The sequence below is a fragment of the Convolutriloba macropyga genome, chromosome 3 (assembly GCF_964194025.1).
Source record: "Convolutriloba macropyga chromosome 3, txConMacr16.3, whole genome shotgun sequence".
NCBI lineage: Eukaryota > Metazoa > Xenacoelomorpha > Acoela > Convolutidae > Convolutriloba > Convolutriloba macropyga.
In genome coordinates, this window is record NC_134470.1 from 5,921,297 (window position 1) to 5,944,804 (window position 23,508).

The 23,508-nt window shown below is 36.0% G+C and overlaps 2 protein-coding genes across 5 annotated transcripts in view; one reads left to right on the forward strand and one right to left on the reverse strand.

Annotated features, from left to right (window-relative positions):
* LOC142335895 (uncharacterized) overlaps nt 1-9,784 on the forward strand; it is a 76,097-nt gene extending 66,313 nt beyond the window's left edge. For both annotated transcript variants that reach the window (XM_075384247.1, XM_075384248.1), the window contains 3 exons: nt 8,198-8,384; nt 8,588-8,710; nt 9,143-9,784. In XM_075384247.1, the coding sequence (XP_075240362.1) occupies nt 8,198-8,384; nt 8,588-8,710; nt 9,143-9,635 (803 nt within the window). In that variant the 3' untranslated portion in view covers nt 9,636-9,784. The remainder of the gene's footprint in view (nt 1-8,197; nt 8,385-8,587; nt 8,711-9,142) is intronic.
* A 9,683-nt stretch (nt 9,785-19,467) lies between these two features.
* LOC142335896 (ubiquitin carboxyl-terminal hydrolase 21-like) overlaps nt 19,468-23,508 on the reverse strand; it is a 35,391-nt gene continuing 31,350 nt past the window's right edge. For all 3 annotated transcript variants that reach the window (XM_075384250.1, XM_075384252.1, XM_075384251.1), the window contains one exon: nt 19,468-19,796. In XM_075384250.1, coding sequence (XP_075240365.1) covers nt 19,718-19,796 — 79 coding nt within the window. In that variant the 3' untranslated portion in view covers nt 19,468-19,717. The remainder of the gene's footprint in view (nt 19,797-23,508) is intronic.

Genomic DNA, 23,508 nt, shown 5'->3' on the forward strand with positions numbered 1-23,508 from the left:
AAAGAGCTACATATTTATGAGCTTTTGAAATTTTTAACCAAAACAATTAGGCGTGAACATAAAATGAAGTTTTTAACATTTTTATTGGGGATTCAGAGCTTGTCAAGTAAGATGAGAAAAGAAAAACAAGTAAGAAACTAAAGCCTAGCAATCAGTTTACTGGTATCAACTCAAAAGAATTGGAATACGAATGAGAAAATAGCTAAATTATATACTTTGTTTCGACTCAAAATTTGTTCATTTTATAAAGAGTTGTTGTAGATCCTGAACTAATACACACCACCATACTTTTCTTGAAAATTTTTTACAATTAAATGAGATCATAGAATTTTTCAGTTTTTTTGGGCAATGATAATAATCTAAAACTTTGAAAGTGTTCAATTTCTTAATTCTTTTAAAATTTCCACCGTTTTCTCGCGTATACTTGCTATCGTTCACACTTTTTTAAAGCTGAAAAACAAACCAATATCAACCCCTACCCCCGCCCCTATATGCTAACAAATTTGAACTGCTTCCCAAAGGCATCTTACGACTAGGCTGTTTGCCTTTTGATGGCCTTTCGAGTATGTATATGTAAACCTCATAGAACAATGCTGTTTGTTTATACATACTTGAGAACAGTTTATTATTATTATTTATATTATTATTGTAATTTTGTTGTTTGCTTTTGAATTTTGATTGGTAAGTTATTAAAATTCGTTTTTTTCGATTTAAATTATTGCGTGTTTTTCTGAAGTTACTTTGATCCACAGATACCGGTGTTTGGTATATTTCAGGTATTTCGTTTTTGTATGGGAAGGTGCAGTTTATGAACTGTGTGATACCTCTGTCTGTAGAGGTACGTATATGAGCCACAAATCTGCATTAGAATTTGTGAACTGGATTCGATGTGCGAATCCAAGATTTCACTAATTTGTGGCATTACCACTTTTAGTTTTACTTAGCAATAGAGTTACGAATGTAGACGTAATCTGATGACGTGGAAATCCTCCTCAAATCCAACAGGATTCTTCTGATTGCAAAACTAAGTAGATTGAGAACAACTGAATTGCATGAGAAAAGTTAAGCGAATGAAATATAATTAAGAGTGGGTGATATGAACAAAACTGAAAAGTTTACTTATTAGTCGGCGGCAACCTTAACATAAGTGAACTATGGCTTTTAGTCAGACAAGGGCAAACTTAAAATGATTTTATACTTAAACGACAGAATATGAACTTAATATGGTACAACCGTACCACATATCCTCGGCTCTAATTAAATTTTAAGCTGCAACAGTGTAAATTTTATGATATTAATAACATATGTACTGGTTATTATAATAAGTAGATTAATGAGAGCAGCAACAAACCAACAGAAAATTACAGTGCAATTGAGGAACTTATGCTAGCGAAATTAAAATTAAATTCAAATCCTCTACATTTACGTTCAATCGTAAACACAAATTAATGCACAATTGTGGTGCGAATCCCAGACAATTGAATGGTTTAGGTTTACTGCTATGAAGCCAAATTTAATTTAGCAATTGTAAACTAAACACGTCCACAAATAAATAATGATCATTAACAGAAAATCTGCGCAATGGTACTTAGAATCGAGGTTTACATTAAATAGCATACAATTGAATGAAATAAAATTGAATGAATGCAATGAAATAATTAGTTTTAAAAAACAGTTTTACTCAGTTTTTAAATTTGATTTTCTGCGTCAAAGACGCTCATGCTAATCTCCCTAGCATAATCTTCATATTCGTGGCTCTCTGGAAACAATGTTCCAACAGGAGGGGGTGCAGGAGGACTTACTACTGGTAACTCAAAATATGTCTCCGTTGCAGGAGGCTGTGACGCCTCTTCCTGGATTATTGTTTCAATGACGGGGTTTGCAGTCTTATGTTTTTTGGGTGCAGGAGCAGAGTCATCGCTAATTGAACACACTGAGTTTTCGAGAGCAAAATAATCTGGGGCTCTTCTGTTGCTTTTGGTTTTCGATGTGGAAGGCGAAGCGGTTGACGAGGTGACCGATGACGCAGCAACTGAGGATGTATTCGATGTATTCAATATGGTGGATGATTATCTGGAGCGATTGCTTCCCGTTTGTGGCTTCTTTGGTTTGCGGGAAGACATGGCCTTCAAGATGTTGCTATTGGCCGATGAAACTCCTGAGGCAGCATCAGACTGGGTGGGTCTATGGCGAATTTTGATCTCCCCACGACACTTCTTTATAAGATCTTTTGTATGTTGGGCAATTTTTTCTTCCGTTGTCTTCTCATAAGGGAGAGGAAGTTGTTGAGCGTATTGCCATAGATCCGTATTACGCTCAGCACGAGTGCCGAATTTGGCAATATGGCTGTTCCTCACTCGTACCTCAGGGACTCCGGGTTCCTTAATGACCGTTGTCGTGTCGGAAGTTCTGACAACCGTACTACTCGGGGCCAATGTTTCCCACAGGCCACGAATATCTCTCTTTGACCTCTCGGACACCTTGCGTGCCAGCTTGATTTCCAGCGATTTTCCCGACCGCGGTATCGGGTTGTTGAGTTTTGGATGCATTTTGAACCGGGATACCGGTTTGTTCTCCACCTGAGCCTTTTGCATCGCCTCTTTTATTAAGATGTCGCTGCGGTCACCGGTCACCCATCCGTTTTCATCAAGGTAGTCCTCCACAGGAACAGTCTCGGCATCTAAATAGTGGTGAAGAATATTTTCATATGATAAATTTGATGGCTTTGGTATTGTACTAATATTACTTAGTGGTGTGTTTGGCTTTCTTCCAAAATGTGCTTGGAAAGTTGTTACATTTGTTGTCTTTTGTTTGCATATACGTAATTGATATACGATTGACTTTATTGCTTCTTTAATTGTGAATGTGTTATTTCTACTGTCTAATTTCATTCAGCTTAAGCGTCTTTAGTTTGTATCAAACGCTCTGCTAGTCCAATAGCTCTATGGTCTTTAGCAGGGGCGGTGATTGTGTTAATATTTTTTTGTCTGAAGAAATTCTTAACTTTATATCCAATTAAACAAAGTGCTTGATATAACCTAATATTTCGGGGGACACCGTGTATTTGAATGTATTCATCTAAAAATTTAATTACATTAGGTCCATTGGCTTTTCAATGACTTCTACTGTAGGATATTTAGAAAAACGGTTAATGCATGCAAAAAAATGAATATCATAATCTTTTTCATTCGTAATGGGGCCGCCGAAATCAATTTGTATTTCTTCATTAGGTTCTGAACAGTTTAATAAAGGCTTCCTTTTCGACGCCGGAACGACTGGTTTAAGATTCTTACCAATCTCGGTACAAGCTTTGCACTGAGCCGCCTTGTTGAGAATTTCCCGGTGCATATACAGCCAGAACGCATACTGCCCAAGAGTTATCATACTCCAACTGCCGGGGTGCGTAAGATGGAGACTCTCTAGCACTTCATCTTGGATTGAGTGTGGGATTACCACACGTTCATCCACACATACGCAATCTGACCGTACGTGAAGGTCCCTCCAATATGAAAACAAGTAGGGGTTCACCTCCTTACACCGTTGTGGGTCGTTTTGCAAGATGCAATCTCCTTTTTAAGAACCGAGTCCTTGCTGGTGAGGACGGCCAAGATTCCTTTAGTAAATAACTGCTTGAGGTTTTTTTCGAACACTTCTTCCTTCGACAATTCCAGGTTGGGGGAGTTTTGGCGTTCGTTTGATGAGTGTGTTGAGTTTATCGCTGTGTTTGGTGTGGACTGGATCCTGACCCTGCTGTGGGTAGGGGGAGGGTTGCGGGTTTGATTTCGGGCTGGTCATTTTTCCTTGAGAGATTGAATGAATGTGTGTTACGTTTGAGTTTAATTTAGAGTGAGGCTGGATTTGACTTGAGTTTGTATTTAAATTTGAATTGGGACGGATTTGAGCTGCGTCTGCAGAGTTCTCGAGAAGCAACTGAGTTGTGTTACAATTATTGGCAGAAAGCAAATTGGAATAGTTTGTTGAGTGAGGATGTGAGGCACGTGTGGAAAGTGTGTGATTGACGCTGCTAAAGTGCTGTGATTGGCAGTTTTGCTGTGTGGTATTTTGATAAATCGCTGCAATAGCGTCACGAATTCGGGTAATGGTTGCTACCGCAAATTCCTCGTCGTAATTGTTTGTAACTTTTCCTTCTTGATTTGATTGGCGGGAAATGTAATCTACCAGCCCCATTTTTGCGCCTGGTATATGTTCAATAGTGAAATCAAAGGGTAAAAGACGATCTACCCAACGGGTTAAACGACTATTATATGATTTGTTAGATCGGTGTTCTTTCATAATTGAGAGTAATGCTCGATGATCTGTGATGATTGTGAATGACTTGCCAAATAAATAATATTTAAAATATTCTACGGACCACACAACCCCTATTATTCTAATTCATTTACACTATAGCGTTCTTCGTTTTAATTTAGGAAACGAGACGCAAATGCAACTGTATGCCAACCTGTCGGTGAAGTTGTTCTAATGCTGCTGCTAACCCCGCTCTAGATGCGTCGCACTTGATTCGCGTTTCCAAGTGTGGATGATAATGTGTGTTTTCTGTTGCATTTGCAACTTTATTTTTAATTGATTGAAAATGAGTTTCAAGTTCATCATTCCGGACAAATTTTGCGCTCTTTTTAAGCAATGGCCGAAGTGGATGACATAATTGGGATAAATTAGGGATGAAATTACCTAAGTAATGGACAGAACCTAGAAATGAACGTAATTGTTTTAGGTTTTTAGGTGCTGAGAAATTTAAAATTGCTGCTGTTTTTGATTCAAGTGGTGCGATTCCTGATTGAGTAAATTTATGTCCTAACCATTCAATTTCGGTTTAAGCGAAATGACATTTAGGTAAATTTGTTCTCAAATTATCGTCGTCCAGTTTTTTTAACCTTTAAAGACTAACTTTAGGTGGTCTTCTTCAGAACCACGACTAACTATTATAATATCGTCCAAGAAACAATGGGCAGTCTTATGTCCGACTAATGTATAATCCATTACTTTTTGAAATGCTGCTGGCATGTCGGTTAGTCCGGGTAAACCGGTAATAAAGCAATATGTACCAGTTCCCTCACCGCTAACAATATTGAAGTTGCAATGCCGGGCTGTTTCCGGGTCTAGATTAAGTTGACTGTTTGCGTACTTCAAATCCAATGTTGAAAAATATGCTGTTTATTGTGATGCATTTGTATTTAAATTTTGTTGAATCGTGTCAATTAAATTATCTATATTCGGCATTTGATATTTGTTTTTATGGATAGACTTATTTAAAATTTTCGAATCTAAAGCTAGTTTAACTGTTTTGTCTCTTTTTTACCGTGATAACTATAGGTGAAATGAAATTTTCATCTGAACAACTCTTTAACTTTATGGTGTGTTTTTCCTCAAGTAATTTTTTAATATCGGCATTAACTAGTAGTTGTAAATTAATGGGATTTCTGCGTCCTTTTTGATGTGTAGGTGTGAAGTGTTTATGAAATGTAGATTTAACTGAGTTTTTCATTGATTTACCGATTCTTGAGATAAGGCCTGGAAAATCAAATGCTATCTGTTTCTTGATTAAGCATTGGTTTTGATCAACATTTGCGACTTATTTCAACTGAGTGAGAGAAAAGCCTAGCTTTGGGAAGAGATCTCGTCCAATGATGGGTCTATGACCATCTTCCACTACAACGCCCGTAGCCACCCAACGATTACACTTGATCGATGTCTTAATTACTCCGGTGATCTTGATTAAATCATTGGAGAAAGTGTTTAGATCGTGCATCTCTGGTGACTGTACCCAAAAGCTTTCTTTGCACTCTGACACCACTGTAGTTGCAAGACTTCTATTGATTATAGTGCACACGCTCCCCGAACCCACCAAAGCTTTTGTCTGGGTACTCCCGATACAAATGTCCCAATTCACCGGCTCCACTTCACGAGTGTCGCTATTAATAGAATTGGTAGCAACACAGTTATCATCATAGTCATCATAATCCGAGTCGTAATTTGCATCGTAGATACTGTGTTTTTGGAGCAATCTATCTATATAGTTAACTTGCTCTCCCACTGTTGCTGAAGTACCCACCGTGGCCGCCTCGGAGATAGAATCATCTACATTGTTTACTTTGGGCCTCGGCTTGTATGGGTGTTTAGGTTTCCGACAAACTTTCGCGAAGTGGTTAGCAATACCGCAATTTTTACAATTCTTTCCACGGGCAGGGCAATTTTGTCGATGTGTAGCTGACCATCCATAGTCACAGTTTAAACAAATTGTAGGCTTTACGAATTGACTGGTTTGTGGTCGCGATCTGTTCCAAGGTCCTTGTATATTGTTTACTGATGCACTTGTTGTCTCGTTCGTTGTTGAATGTGCAGAGGTCCCAGATATCTTTAACTGATTCTGTATGCCCATCTCAACGTTCATGGCAACTTCTAATGCCTTTTTAGCCGTTCTCGTTTTCTTTAGTGGTTCCCTTTGAATCTCGCCGTCCTGCATGTTGGCTACGAAGACGTCACGGATGATTGATTCCTCATGGCTTCCTAAATCGCAATTGAAGGGCAGTTCCCAAAGGCAACCGTAGAACTTTTCCACAGGCTCTCCCTTCAATTGTTTTCTGGTGAGAAAGGTATACCGATCAAAGGTGATGTTTCGTTGTTTGGTAAACACGTTATCTAGGCTTTCCCAAAGATCCTTAGTTGTCACGCGATCGATTTGTATATTCGGTTCTTGGGAACCAAATAATCGTCGACCCGCCATCCCCAGGCTGAGATAAGTCAAAGAGACGGCTTTGTTATCACAATACTTCCAAGGTTTGTCACCACACATTATACCTGCAAGTTCCATTTTCTGACATCGGTTTAACCACGCTTTCCTAAGTTGTTCGTTTCGAGTTTTCCGATCTCTTTCGCTCTGGGATGTACTATTTTCAACATTATCCTCGTATATAGGTTCAGGAGGTAGAGTGACCTTGTCTGGGAGGTTATCGCGTAGGGTGTCAATCGAGATGCCCTCTTTCGCCAGGATTGCTAACTTCAACATTATCTGCCAGTGGTCCCATCTCAGAGGTGGTTCTAGTGTTGGTTTCTCCCAAAAAGGTTCGATTCCCAGAAGTGCGCGTTCTTTGACTGCTGACTGCGCCATGTGATACCTCTGTCTGTAGAGGTACGTATATGAGCCACAAATCCGCTTTAGAATTTGTGAAGGGTTCACTAATTTGTGGGATTACCACTTTTAGTTTTACTTAGCAATAGAGTTACGAATGTAGACGTAATCTGATGACGTGGTAATCCTCCTCAAATCCAACAGGATTCTTCTGATCGCAAAACTAAGTAGATTGAGAACAACTGAATTGAGTACGTATATGAGCCACAAATCCGCTTTAGAAGTTGTGAAGGGTTCACTAATTTGTGGGATTACCACTTTTAGTTTTAATTAGCAATAGAGTTACGAATGTAGACGTAATCTGATGACGTGGAAATCCTCCTCAAATCCAACAGGATTCTTCTGATTGCAAAACTAAGTAGATTGAGAATAACTGAATTGAATGAGGAAAGTTAAGCGAATGAAATATTATTAAAAGTGGGTGATATGAACAAAACTGAAAAGTTGACTTATTAGTCGGCGGCAACCTTAACATAAGTGAACTATGGCTTTTAGTCAGACAAGGGCAAACTTAAAATGATTTTATACTTAAACAACAGAATATGAACTTAATATGGTACAACCGTACAACAAACTGGTTTAATTAGACATTATGGTATTTCTAGGATTTTTAATGGTTAAATATCACAAAATTCGTGTTTTTGGTTAAATATCGGTATGATTAGACGGAAACGATTGTTTGGGCCATTAAAGATCTTGTTTGTTTGTTTATTTGTTGTCTGGAACATACATTCTTGTGAACATTTAATCTCTCCCCGAGAGCTCAAAGCAATAGTGTTGATCAGTGATTTCTACAGCTAGCTGAGCAACCGTATTTTTAGTGCAACTTTAACGCCTTGATTGAAATTCTTACACAATATTACCTGCTTTTTAAATTTTGATCTGTTGGTGGCACTATTTTAATTATAAATGTTCACCCGCAAAACTTAGACTTCTCTTGATTTTCTCTCGATTTCAAATATTGCCTTTATGCCTTAAGTTTAAATGTCTTAAACATCAAAAACCAGATAAAACTATATAGTACAACTAAAGTGTTTTCATTTTTAGGCCAGTATGCAGACGCGGAGCGAATAGCGCGTAGCTCTCTGTCACTTCTGGGAGGAAGCTCAACTAATGCTGAATGTGAAATGTATTTGAAGACCAACATGTTGATGTTGTTTGCAATGCTGAACAGGATCAGAATTGGCATCACTTTTGTTCAGAAAGACAAAAACGACATCACTGATTTGTACAAGTATGGTTTTTACACAGCATCATATCTTTCATTTTAAAAAAAAAATTGTAAAAAGGCTCATTTTGTAGCCCATTTTAATTATTTCAATTATTTCACCATTGCTGTTGATTGGTGTCAAGATTCATTTCACCATTTTCATTTTTTGTAAATTTTGTAATTTTTAAAACAATTTTTTAGCTTTTTTGTCAATTTACTTGTTTAAGATCTCACTTGGAGCAGTGTGAACAACTTCTGAAGAAAGGGGACAAAAAATTGGACGACAAGATGAAATTGAAACTGACTGGAATGCTCATGTTCTCTGTCCGGTCTGTCAAAGCGCGACAATCGTTAGTTTTTTTACAAGATTTTTAGTGAACTGATTTCATGTGTAATATTAAAACTACCGGTAGAATATAACTCTTATCTGTTTAGTTCTTCGCATCACCATAAGAGAAAATTCACTCCATAGAAAATCAATCATTTGCGTGCTGTGTTCCTTCGGGTGTATAAAAATTGCAGCGCATATTATGCCCACCTGTCATTGTGCTGCTATACTTTTTAGTGTAGATAAACGCATTAATATGCTCGCATGTGTTATTAAATCAAATTTTTGGTGGGTGGTTTTTTTTACGGTTGGGGTTTTTTTACTGTCGTACTGTTGCCGTGATTTAGTCAGTTTTTCCTTTTGCATTCAGCACCTTTTGCTTTGTGGTCTCTGAAGATGATCAAAATCACCGTAAATTTTCTGAGACGCGAAGATGGTTTAATTTCTGTTTCAGTGATTTTACATATGACGTCAAATCTCTCCTCTCTTCAGTCGCAAAACTGAGCAAGAAAGTGTCAGACAAAGGGTTGCAAGCCGAAGTTCTTATGAACGAAGTTCTCCTCGACAATATGAGTAAAAAACCTTCAATTGAAAACCGGATTAAGAAACTGATCGAGGCCAGAAAAATCTGCGCCGCAAATTACGGGGAATACACGACGTTGATGTCGAGAATTTCTCACAATTTGGGCGTTGAGTTTGAGAAAATGAAAAAAGACGAATTAGCTTATGAGTGCTACAGACGTACTTGGTTGATTGAGATGCAGTTATACGGAACTCACCACCCCGAAACTGTGAAGTCGGGTTCCATAATCGCGGACACTGATTATTTCAAAGAGATCGCCGTCAGAAATAAAGACACGTTACCGGGTGATCTCAAAATGGGAACACCTGATCTGAACTACGAAATGCGATTGAAGGCTGTTTACGATTACAAGCCAGGCAAATGAGTTCCATTTTAAAACCGCTTTTTTCTATTCCATGATTTAGCTATTGAAAAGTTCATTTTAATTTTGAAAATTCGTACACGATTTATGCTGTAAATTAATGCTGTAAAGAAAATAAGTTGTAAATTACAAATCAATTTTTATCTCAATTATGATTTTTGCACATGAAATATTGAGGCGAGTTTTAGAATTGTTTTGACTATTTAAAGGTCAGCGTATTCCCATTTTCGAAGTAAAATAGCGGAATCTTTTCTCCTGCCCTATATAATCAGTCTGTTCGCCCCCCCCGCCCCCAAATTTCTTCTTTTTGGTCATTCGAGAACCCTTATTTAGTCATATTAAATTGCCGGCACCGGTACAAGATTGGATGGATTTTTGTTACCGGTTGTCAAAAAAATTACTGTCGGAAAGCCAATCCTATGAAAGATAAGCGCAAAAATATTAAAAACACATTATTTGTCTGCTTAAATAATAAGCAAACTGAAGTTACTTTAAATGTGTTAATTTCAAAAGTTCGCTGCATCACAGAATTGTAAATGCCGTTTATGCCCAATTGTATATGTAATTGCATGAAAAGCAAACAAAATGGCATAGCATGTGTAAGTGGGAGGTGCAAATGGACGTTGGGGGTGTGGGGGGGGGGGTTTAAAATAGGTGAAATGAAGCTGTAAATATATTCTTCACACCTCAATCTTTTCGCCCCATTTTAATCTGTAAATAGATGACTTATACTTTTCAGAAAATTAATGCAGCAGTTTTTTGCTACTTAAGTCCTTTGAACTTTGGCTTTGCTAAATGTTCATTTGGATGCCGAAATTTATAAGATTTTGGTGTTGAGACGATTTCAGGATGAATAAATGGGGGGGGGGGGGTTAATGACTGACAGGTAAACATATACGAGGTTAAAATATAGCGGGTTAAATAAATCGGGTTGAAAAGAGGCAGACCCCTTTTTTGCTCTTAAATGTGAATTAATTAGCCAATATTGAGTTCCCATTCCCCCACAGCGATGATACAATCTGAGGTATCAAACTCGTTTAGGGGCATCTTGAGACTCAACTATGATTAGTGAAAAAAGTCTTGGATAAATTCAAACTTGTGAACTATACTGATTTGTTTTCGATACAAATTTCTGTCATGACTCGAAGAAAATTGAATAAGTATGATTAACTTGAGCTAAATTACCTTACAAAGGAAGCAATAATAAAACCATTTTAAATTGGTCAGTTTTTTGTGCGTTTGTTACAGATACGGACATTCCAAAATGGTCTAAAAAGACAAAAGTTCACGATGCTAGAAAAAAGAACAAATCTCAGAATGGCTTTCTGAAAAGTTCAAACAACGTTCTGACTAGTGAATAGCTTAGACATTTTTCTCAATTCAACTGTGCAATGACACGACAAAACTGTTAAAACAGCAATGAAGATTGTTAAAAAGCAACAAATTGATATTTTCCACACCTTGCCTAATGGGCATAGATGTTAGTATTTACGCGCCTAATGCACGATATTCTCTGGCACAGGACAAGGTGACTTGAATCAATTCAGAGAAGAAATGGAGTAAAATGAAACTAATGAAGAGATAACACTGGAGGAGAACACCATCAGATGTGCTTTGACACTCTAGCGAGGAAATTGAAGGTAGTCGTTTTAAGCTCTTGAGGTAGAAAAATGTGGAAAATTGATAAATACAATTGATTTTACATTTGACTTTCTGTGAAATGACTTTTTCTAGTATTATATTTTTTGTTTTTAATTTAGGTTCCTGTGTTCAATCACTGGTCAACACAGACATATATTTCGTTTTAACGAGTTCGTTTTAATTATCACCATTTTAAAGTAATCTGATTAACCCGACGCTTGTTGAGAGGATGATAGAGTACCAGCACTTGTTTACAGGAACTTGTATTTCAATTAGCTAGACGAACTACGCACAACAGTTTTGTCTTATAATGCTTAGTACTAACCTCGAAATAGTCTTCGACAAATGATTTGAACCCAAGTGGTTCAGATTATAATTATAAAATTGACATAAAATTTTTTCTTGTTCATACCGCACAAATTTATTTGCTTTTATTGGAGGATAATTATTCTTTCAGGATGTGTTTTTGACACATGTACATCATTATTTGTCAGCGAAGAATTTTATGGTTCATTGAATTCTTGAAAAGATTTTTTTTGGTACAATTTGCACTTGCTTGCAAGCCAGCTCTTGTATTTTTCATTTCATTTAGTATAAGTTTTCAATTGATAGGTGGAAATAATGATTTTCTGCAGGTATGATTTTAATTATTTGGTACTTTTGTAGCTTGCTCACAGTATTTGAAAATCAGTTTTTTTAAAAAAAATTTATAGCGGCTTTGAATAGTTATTGGTTTTGATGCTTTTATTTCTGAGTGTTTTTTCCAAAACTACCATATGGAGGAGAATTTTTATAGCGAATCTTGATATAACCTACAATTTTTTTGTTCTTCGAAATGCACTCGATTATCAATAGCTCTTGAAAGCAATTATTGTTTTCATCTTAAGTCTAGACAACCTGCTGTTTTCGTTTTTCGTCTGCTACTCTAACTCAGTTTATGACACTATTTAGAATTTTTGATAATTTATGATTAGAAAAAAACATTAAATTCAAATTTTTTAAATGGTTTTGCACAAATTGATCTCTGCCTATATTTGTTTCTAGAAAACTTCATGTCAAAATTTTAAAATACATTTTATGTATATTCCATGCGCTTTAGCTTTTTAGGGCTATATACAGATGCAGAGCGAATAGCAGACAACACTTTGACTCTTCTTGGAGGAGAGACTTCTGCAAACGAACAGAGCGAGTTAAACTTGAAGACTAATATGTTGATGCTGTTTGCGAAGCTGAAAAAAAATCCGAATTGGAATCAGTTTTGTCCAAAAGGACAAGAACGACATCACTGATTTGTACAGGTACGAATTTAGTTAAAGCATTCTTAAGTTCAATTTAAACAAAAATTTTATTAATAGCCTCGAAGCGATAGCTGAGGCTCTTATTAGCCTTCTCTTGGGTTTTATTTCGTCAAGACTTTTGTTGCCACCATATGACGTCACAATCACTTGAAAAATGCGTTGTGTTCATTCGTTCATGTAATTTCAACTGAATTGCGTGTGTGACGTCATTTTCACTCTCAGTGGAGCAAGTTTTTTTACAACTCAAAGAATTTGAATTGTATTGGGGCGCTGTCTTTTCTTAAGATTTGTTCACACAGTTTCCTTATTTTTGAAGTCAAATTGGAGTAGTGATTTTGGTCGCACCGACACAGGAAGGGGAGCGAAAACACGAGTAGTTTTGCGGCGTGAAAATTTTCCCTCTAAATATAAAGTACAGTGAGAGAACGGTGTTCGAACAAAAATTCGATTTCTCGCTAAGGTTTTTTTGTTCACATGCGGCAATTTCACCTTGATTTTTACATTTTTTCAATTTTTGGATCGGATTTTTTTCTAAATGGTTTTCCCAATCCATTCATAGTCCGTTCTTGGTCTAGGTTTCTGTTTAGTCAATGAAAATTCTTTCAATTATACGTCAGGACTTGTCCTGCTATGTTTTTTCATTCGCGTGAACAAATTTTTGATCACGCGTGACTTACCCCACTCTCAAAAATGACCTCTTTCTCACTCTGAAATTGACTTTCATTTACTATAATTCAAAGAGATAAGGTCAAATGAGTGCGTGTCACTCTAAATGAAGGCATATGAGGGCATCTATTAGAAGTAGCAATAAGTTAAACATATTTTGATTTTTAATTCAAATATAAGAAAACTTAAAAAATTTTTTCTGCTCTGTTTTTTTTATTTCTTTTTGAGACCGAAGGTCTACGAAGCTATTTTCTGGCAATCTGCCAGAACAAGGTTGAACTCAGTGACAATTTTCTTTACTTACAGTTCAGCGTTTTGCGTTGACTTTCGTGTTTGTTCAAGGTCTCACCTGGAGCAGTGTGAACGACTTCTGAAAAGAGGAGAGAAAAAGCTGGACGACAAGATGAAGTTAAAACTGACTGGAATGCTCATGTTCTCCGTCCGTTCTGTTAAAGCACGACAATCGTTAGTTTTCAAATGATCCCAGAACAAGTTTGCAGCAATTAACTGGGCTGGGTTGCCCCAGTTGCAGCTCATTTAATTAGGCTGCAATCAACCGTCCCCTGGGCGCCCTTTTTTGAGACCAGTTTGTCTGACTTTTTCAGTTTGACAATCCGACAATTTTTACATTGCATCCTTCGGACGGTTTTCAAGCAAAAATGTTAAAATGCTTGAATAATAATTTCTTATAATTGTGTCTATGAAAATTGTAGACGTAGATTGATTGTGGTCACTAAAAAAACACTTTTTCTGAGAATAGTAAAAAAATCACTATTTTACCAGGTAAAACTAATGTTCGGAAAAGTGTTGCAACCAATATTGGCTTGATTGGCAATAGATGCCAAGAATTTCGTTTCAGTAATTTCACCTACGATGTCAAAACCCTGCTCTCTTCAGCCGCGAAACTTAGCAAGAAAGTGTCCGACAAAGGGTTCCAAGCCGAAGTTCTCATGAATGAAGTCCTTCTCGACAATATGAGTAAAAAAACCGTCAATTGACAACCGGATTTAAAAACTTATCGATGCCAGAAAAATCTGCGCAGCGACTTACGGAGAATACACGACGTTGATGTCGAGAATTTCTCACAATTTAGGGGTCGATTTCGAGAAATTGAAAAAAGACGAATTAGCTTATGAGTGCTACGGAAGAACTTGGTTGATTGAGATGCAGTTATACGGAACTCATCATCCCGAAACTGTTAAATCTGGCTCTATAATTACTGACACTGATTACTTCAAAGAGATCGCCGTCAGAAATAAAGACACGTTACCGGGTGATCTCAAAATGGGAACTCCTGATCTGAACTATGAAATGCGACTGAGGCCTGTGTATAATTACAAGCCAAACAAATGAGGTGATCATCCTTAAAAATGACATTTTCAAATCAAGGATCTAGCTATTCATGTCTTTTATTAATTTTGGGAAAATACATACACGCTTTTTGTGTGTAAACTTTTGTTCAAAGAGAAATCAATTGTAATTTACAATTTAAATTTACACAGAAATGATTATGGCTTTTTCAAAATTCGCCTAGTATGAAATAAAAACTAACACATTAGAATAGATTTGAAAAATTAAAGGCCAATGTGATGCTAATTATAGTTAAATGATGTCAATTTACTACCAGAAGTTCAACCAAACCGAGTATTTCTATGCTCACTTTAAGTGAAGTTTTCGGCCAATATTATGTCATCATCCTTCAGTTCCTCCCATGACAATGACATTGAAAAAATCTGAGGTACAAAATTTATTTTGGTCATCTGGAAATTCAAATAATAGGGATGCATTGCCAAAACCTAGCAATTTTTTAAAGTATAATGATTCGTTTCAAAAATAATTGCTGTCAGTACTAGAAAATTTTATTAACGAAAATTTAAAATGCTGGTTTATTTTGCACTCTCATCTGCATATAATACTGTAATCTCATTTCAGATACAATAATTTCAGAAAATTGTATGAAAAATGATTTAAAAAATCACATTGCAAAGAAGGCCAAAAAATTTAGTCCAAATTTAGTCCAACTCAGTTCCAAATTTAATCACCATAGTATTAATCTCAGTCTGTCCTAATTTGGGGGTAACTAATGTCTTAAATTAAAAAGCATGCTCAAATTGTTTCTGACCTCCTGACGCTGCTTAGTTTCCAGATGGTTAGGCCAACAATAACGGATGAGCGGTTTCAGAAGATTGTGAAAAACGCACATTGATGAGCCTCCATGTTTGATTAAGAATCACATAACTTATTTCTACTTCTTTTAGCTGCTCTCCTAAATTAGAGTGTCATACATTCCGCTCACCATTACTCCTCGAATTAAAGAAGTAAAATTTATTTTCACAGCGATGAAACTCATATTTTGAGAATGAGGTAAGCCACGCTGGACCATAAACTTAGTGACCTGAATGAAAAAAAAGTAGTTCCAAAAGGAGCGAAAATTGATATCTCACACGCAACTCTATCAAAATTGGATTATTGAACGAACAAAGAGCCGCTTTCGTGGAAGCGTGACGCCATGTGGACTTAAAAAAAGCCTAGTAATTCAAAAACGACAACAGGATGAGTTCTGAACTACATTTTGAAAATTTTTCATTGTCTGAACTAAAATAAATATGGAAATGACAAGAGTTGGCTTTTCAAAACGGTTTTAAAAAAACCACATTCTTTAAACTCAAAATCGACTGTAAAAATTAAGATAGTCGTTTTGAAACGATTCAAATTGTGAGAAACTTTGAGAGGGTTCATAACTGACATATGATCGCAATCAGGTCTCAAAAATGGGGAGTATTGGGTTTTCTAAGGAGCCACCAATGAACTGTTAAATTGTTTGAGCTCAATACTTCCGGTTTTTTATGACTCTGAACGTCCGCTGCCAAAAAGATTAAATGATTCCATTCACCTGACAGCCGCTCGCAAGTGAAACCAAATGAACCGGTTGTTCCTTTATAGTCTTTAAAAACTTTCGATTTCAAAAACTGTTTTTTAACACAGAATTGTGAACTTTTGAGATTTGTACGTATTTGTCATACAGAACTGTCAGTACCAACACTTTAGTCTTAACGCAAACCTGATCCTGGACACTTCTGAACTGCAAGCTATATGAAACCCTAGTGTCCAAAAAACAACCTAGGTGTTCCAATTGTAACCGGGGTATTTTCACCAGCTACAACGGTCACACGGGGCACACGAACGAGACACTTATAAGAAGACACCTTACTGTCAATGACTAGCGGGAACGGCTGTGCGCCATCATAATTATGATCCACAAAGTAACCTGGCAAAACAAAATAAGACCTAACGTGCCGGAGCCGTTAATGGTACAGCCCCTAGAAACAGAAATATGTTTTATTTTCGATAAAATAGACGCCTAGCAAAATTGCAGTTAAAAAGTGACAAAAAGTGGGGAAATGGGACAAATTATAAAATTTAGTAAACCGTAGCTACGTAATATACTGAAAACTTAAAATTGTTCAATTAATGCCTCACTTCAATAGAAAGCATGGCGAAATGGTGTCAAAGTGTCAAAAGTAATCACCAGGAAAAATTGTGTCAAAGTAATCGAGCCACTAGTTGGCAGCTAATATCTACAAATAAATGATAAAATGGTTTCATTGGAAAACATTGTTAAAAATTCAAATATGAAAAACCGATAAAACCTGAACACAGCAGTCAAGACAGGACACTAATATTAGCATCAGTATTGCCTTGTTAACAACAGCAAGACCCAATGGAGCCTATAGAGAGGTTATTATTAGACCCATTGTGGTTTTGAGTCGAAAGGATTTATTTCTACATTGGGGAGCAATCTTGTTTTAGGATTTTCTGCGTTTATAGGTTCTAATATCAGTGAGAAATCAAATAGAAGCAGTGGTTTGGTCAACGCTAGAATAGAAAGGGGAGCAAACATGTGAGAAGTTTCAAAGCGCAAAATTCTTTGAAAACAACTGCAAACTAGAGAGAAATTTTTCTTTAATAAACGTTAAATTTGTTTTTTACGTTATTTATTATTTTCACGGTAATTCGACCACACTTTTCTTTCAAATTTTTTTTCTAATTTTCTGCAAATGATTTGGAATCGAAAGCATGTGTTCTTATGGTGCATTAATGCCAATGTTTGAATCGACTAATTGGAAGTGATTGAATTTTTTGACTCAATGTTTTCAAAAAATACTCGTGAATTTTCATTTTTAATTGTATTTGTGATAATATCTGTTATCTTGTCGTTAAGTTCCGTTCCCTTTGTGGTTTAAAAAACCATGAGTGAAAACCCAAAAACCCTCTGATGTTTTTCAACAGCATGTCCGTTTTCAAATAAAAACATACGATACGGGTCACGGAATATTTTGTAGAAAATTGCAATTCTGCCTGCAATTTTTATTCTTTTTTGAGGTATAATAACTACGTATGACAGAGCAGTTTTGAGCCCTCTAAGGAGGCATAGGTGAACATTTAGAGAGTTTTAGGTTAATTTACTGTTTTTTTTTGTTTTCACGCTTTGATTTTCTGAACTTTCAGCAATGTTGTGTTATGCCTCTGTCTGTTTTTCCAACGAGGCAACATCGGGCTTGAACAATATTTTCACTGAAAAATTATGCTTTAACAAACTCTATTCGTTTTGCCTATTTCAAGTTTGGCTTATCTTTGTTGTTTTTTCTGCGACAAAACCATACGTCTCAAAAAGACAGGACTATTGTGTTTCCTAGGTAGCCATCAATAAACAAACATTTTGAGTTAAATATTTTATTTTTTAATGGTTTTAAATTGTTCGTCCCCAAAACAATATACGATTTTCGAGTTTAACTTCTTTTTATAGTTGTCTTTTTCATTTCTATAGCAATCTCTTTCATGACAGCTGACGCCTGCTTTCAGTGTATCTGTTTAGTTGTGTTAATCGTAAAATTGTTGAATTTGAAAATTGTTATTTTTCATTTGTTATTTGTTTTCCGTTTCTTGCCTTGTCTCCTATAAACTAAAACAATAAGCGATATCACATTTCGATTATCATTCTAATGGCATGTGTTTTGTAACTAAAATGCAGAATAAGACAACATTTATTCTTGAAAACCGCGTTAGTTTGTAATTACTTTTGTTATTAGTTGCATCGTTTCATTGCTGACTGCAGTTAGGGAACTTTTTTTTAGCAGTTTTCAACTGCTGACTACTATGAAACGATTACTGTTTTTGCTACCTTTACGAGTTTGAAAAGCAGTTTAGGTATTTATATTTTGGGGCTATATTTGCCATAAAAACTTTTGCGTTAAGCAAAATTTCCGAAATTTCATTACCCCTTTCCGTAATTCCTCGTGCTGGTTTTCTGGACGTTTTTGCTTTCGTAAATTTGTCATCAATTTTTTTTTATACAACTGACATCATCGTATTTATTTATTGGAAAAAGATTAGAAAAAAATCTCAACGAAAGAAGTTATCCTTTTAAATTAAATAAATATGATGTCAATTACATCTAAAAGTCTTTGAAAAATTAACCTTAATTGCCAAATTTACCAAAACAAAGACCTTCCAGAAAACCAGAAAAAGAATTACGAAAAGGGCCCAAAGCGGAAATTTTGATTAACGCAAAAATTTTTATGAAAAAAATGGCCCCAAAATATAAATACCGTAATTGATTTTCCAACTCCTAAAGGTAGCAAAAATAAGTAATTGTTTCACAGTAGTTAGCAGTTGAAAACTGCTAAAAAATGTTTTCTAACTGCAGTTAGCAACGAAACGATGCAACTATAACAAATGTAGTTACCAGCAAACGCAGTTTTCAAGAATAAATTTTGTTTTAGTCAGCACGCTTAGCTACAAAAAACATGACACTAGAATGATAATCTAATCATTTTAAGTGATAAATTTCGTTGACAAAGTGGCTCGTGGAATTCTTGACGCGTGATTCGTAATTAAAATTCAGGAAAACAACTGAATACGAAGAATACGAGATTGCCAGCTAAAATCAATAGAAAACAGGAAGCTTAGGACTCAAGTTCCAACACTTTCAAGTTTCATAGTAACGTCAGACTTTGAAGGTTAGCAAAACATTGGAGACGAATTTCGTTATTGAAGTATTGGTAGCTAGGCAAATATTTCTGAATGAGAATTATGCGCTGGTAGATTTCATATCACTGAAACTTGTTTGCAAGACCAACTAACTTTCAAAGAAGTGGCCTAAAACTGTACAGAATGGCACAAATTTACGCAGAATTGTCACCATTTTGCTCTTATTTTACTTAAAAAAATGAACTAATAACTTCTTTTGAACAATATATCACATAAATACAAAAGTAGAGCATATTTACAATACTTAAGAAACCAAAACCTCAACTTTCAGAATTAGGCAACAGATAAATCTAACCAGTCTATGAGTTATTATTTGAGTCCAAAAGGCAGCTGGAATTTCTTCAGTAGCTGGTGAATAGGCAGAAAAGGGGTAGCAGAGAATATTTGTTCCATAAAAACGAAACCTAGTAAGGGTTATTTTGAAGATGATCACGTGTCGTTGTCAATTTGGTAAAACAGAATGTAGTTGTTCTCCGAGATAACGTCTTGTGTGTCAATTGGCGTTACGCTAAAAACAAAGCGAATAAAAGTATAAAAGTGAAGTTGGAACTTGTTTCTTTCTGCCTTGAATAAATTAAATTTACTATCAATTTCAGCTGACTAAAAAGCTTTCCAAAGCATTTGCGTTAAGCCTAATGTTTGCGGATAGCATAAGTTAATTCACGTAGTCTAATAAGAGGCGAGGCTAGATTGGATAACAGAATAAAAATTGTTCAAGCAAAGGGAATTTTTCTAGCTAACTATTTTGATTTGATTTTGCGCTTAGACTTAACTCCTGTTCCTTAACGAGAGGATACGGGGTCTAGTATTAATACCAATAAGCATTAGATATGGTAACTAAGAATTAAGAACGAAGTAGCGGGCATCTTAAAACTAGGCTTCATTGGTTTATCCCGTTTCTATTCTTGATTTCGTTTTTTATCACTCCATCATTTTAGTTATCTTTGCTAACTGCTATTTGAAAGCATTTTGCGCAGAATGAGAGAAGAGTAAAGCCAACAGAAATCAAAAAGAATTCAAGAAAAATGTTAAACAATTTGTGAATAAGGTTCAACGAAGTTAAAAAACAGCAGGACAGGTCCTGACCTATAATTCAAAGAATTGTCATTGACTAAACAAAAAACTAGACCTATAATGGACTATGAAGGAATTGGGAAAACAATTCAAAAAAATCGATCAGAAAATCGAGAAAACTGTAAAAATCAAATTCAAATTGCCGCGCCGCATGTGAACAAAAACGACTAGCGATAAAGCGAATTTCGGTTCACACCATTTTCTCACTGTACATTAAAATTAGAGCGAAAACATTTCACGCCGCCAAACCACGAGCTTCACTCCACTTCGGCGTGACCAAAAACATCACTCCATTTGATTTCAAAAATCAAGAAAATGGGCGAACAAATCATAACAAATCAAACAAAGCATAACCGGAAGACTCGAATCAAAACATAACTTACACTCTAGCGAATCACTAGCGGAAAAACTAAATTCATCATGCCACTCATTTTGAAAAAAAAAACGGCGGAAACAAACTATCAGGGAGAAAGCAAATTATGGGAAACTTAAAGCAAATATTTTCTGGGAAACATTTGATAAGTCGCGAATCCAATAGCTCGGTTTATAAGAAATTTACTGGTATGATTTAATTGCGCGCAATGAAAGACTGTTAAATGATGGGGAAAAAACTAATAATACATCTTGAAAGCCAAGAAAAGAATAAAAGGACAAAATGTAAAAAAACAAGTTACCTTTTTAAACAATAATCTCAACAAACTCCGAAGTCACTGTAACTGTTCTCAACACACCGAAAAAGGTTACTGCTTATTCATTGAACACCTACACGACACCCAAACGTAGTGGAAAACACTTAGAAGAATTAATATAGCAAATTGCAAATATGGCAAATTGTCGGAAAACAGCGGCAGTAAACGTATATCGGGATTAAAACAGAAAGAAGAGAGAAATCGACATAACTTTTCCAAGTGTCGAAAAGTGTCTGCAATAAGAAAAGATGGAGTAAATAATAGCCGTGGAGGCTGGCGGCGTCTATTAAAAATACAAACGGCAAAATTGATTATTTTATGTAAATTAGTGCAATCAAATATTCAATTCTTTTCACATAGAAGTAATTACTCTACCATCAACCCTAAAGCAATTGAACACGGGAATTAATTCTGATAGGAAAATATTGAAAACAAGAAAAATTAAGCAAAAAATGCCTATTTTCTTCAACTCAAACATACTAAACTTAAACTAATATTAAACAAAATCAAAAGGCCAATGTCAATCAAACGGGAAGTAATGTAAAAGCTAATTCCGACGGAAAACATCCCAGACATTAAAAACATAGAAAAGCATAAAAGAGTACAAAAACCGCTAAAAACTGTCTAAAACATCACAATAACAAAAAATAGCCCACGATTAGATATAAAACTCATGATTGAGATGGTCAAAAAGCTCCCAAACGTAGAGTAACTAACTTGTATGGTTTAGAAAAACCACTTTAACAGAAAAACTCTCAAGTAAAAACTAGAAAAAAGTGCTTAAAAAAACCGACTAACGTTGGGTGAATTGCTATCAAACGACCTGCGAGCGGTTGGCTTGGTCAGTAGCTAGCTATGGTTTAGTGAGGCTAGCTTTAGCTTAATTGAAGGGGCGTGAGTTGAGCTCAGCGGGGGGGGGGGGGCGGTGATGGGGGCAGCAATGGGGGTGGAAGCAACTGTGATTGGGGGATAGGGAGGGTGGAGGTTGTTGCTCTTCACACCAAGTATAAGCCCCAAAAGAGTTTCTGTGAATCTCATTCTTGGAGACTAGTGAGCTGAAGGGCTCTAAGAGCACATAATGCCCTCAGGACACGCGCTACCTCTTATTCCGTTTTTTGAGGACGAAAAGTCAAATGTGTCAGACGAAAAGTCGGTCAAACAAAAAATTGCATTAAAAAAGACCCACAGGAATAATATAATTGTTACAAACTTGGTTTGAGAGCAATTAAAATTGGCTTTAAAAACTGCTTCAAAATTGATAATTTTTTACTCGATCAGCAAAAATTTTTCGACACCTATTTTTTTTGCTTTCCGAAAATTGCATAACGAAGCGAAAATTTCTCTCTTCTGTCTAATTCGCTCAGCCATTTGACCTAAACACTTAGTTTTCACGTGCGACTCTCCACCAATACTTCTAGTCGTAAAAAATAGACCAACTAAAATAGCCGGCTGACAAGACGAGCGTGGCTACTAACCATTAAAATATTTAATTTCTGCTGTAATCGAAAACCAGTGGGACCTTTCATTTCTGGGATTAGGTGATGACTTGATAAAGTAAAAATGTAAAATCGTAATATTCACCAATACTTTATGAAATCGCATAATCAAGATCAAATATTTAGCCCTTAAGTGCAAACACTAAATACATTAAAGCTTGTCTCATTAAAAACCCAACGGGACCTGTCATCAACGCAACTATGTGAGGGAAAAAAAGAACATAAACCGACTAATGTCCGAAGAATTGCTCTTGAACGACAGGCGAGGTAACTTAATTCAGAGGCTGTAGCCTAGATACATTTTCTTTAAGGGTGCAAAATTAGTTTCCCACGCCGGGATTCGAACCATTGACTTCCCGCTCCCTGACCAGAAGCACTGTCAACTCGGCTATCAGGCCGTTATTCTTGCTATGCTGCAATCGATTTTATTTTAGCAACAAGCTTTACTTCGGAGTGAGAGCAATAGAGATCACTCAAAAATGAGGAACGAAAGCGTGAAAAAGTCACTTGAGAAGTAAAGCAATGTTCTAGAAAAAAACGCATAAAGGTCAAGCACAAAATTTGCAATAAAAAACCAACACGTTTACAATAATTGCTATGAACTTTGTTCAAGAGCAATTAAACAACAAATACAAACGCAGCAGAAAAAATGCACAAAAGCAAAGAACTCTGCAGTGAGAAATCATTAGCTAACCGTTGAGGAACAAGTCAAAAGGCCTCACGTGAAAGAAAATTCTGTCTAGAAAACCGAAAATTTACTCAAACACCAATTTATCATTTCTCTTTAAAATAAAAACTTAAAACGTTCGGTGCTTTGAAACTACTCGCCTTTTCGCTTTCTTTGCCGTTCCAGTGTGACTAAAATCAACACTCTTGACAAGAAAAAGTAAAAAAGTGAGTATATCTCGAAAAATTCAGCGCTCCAATACTATCAAAATCCTTTGGATTGTCAAAAACTACG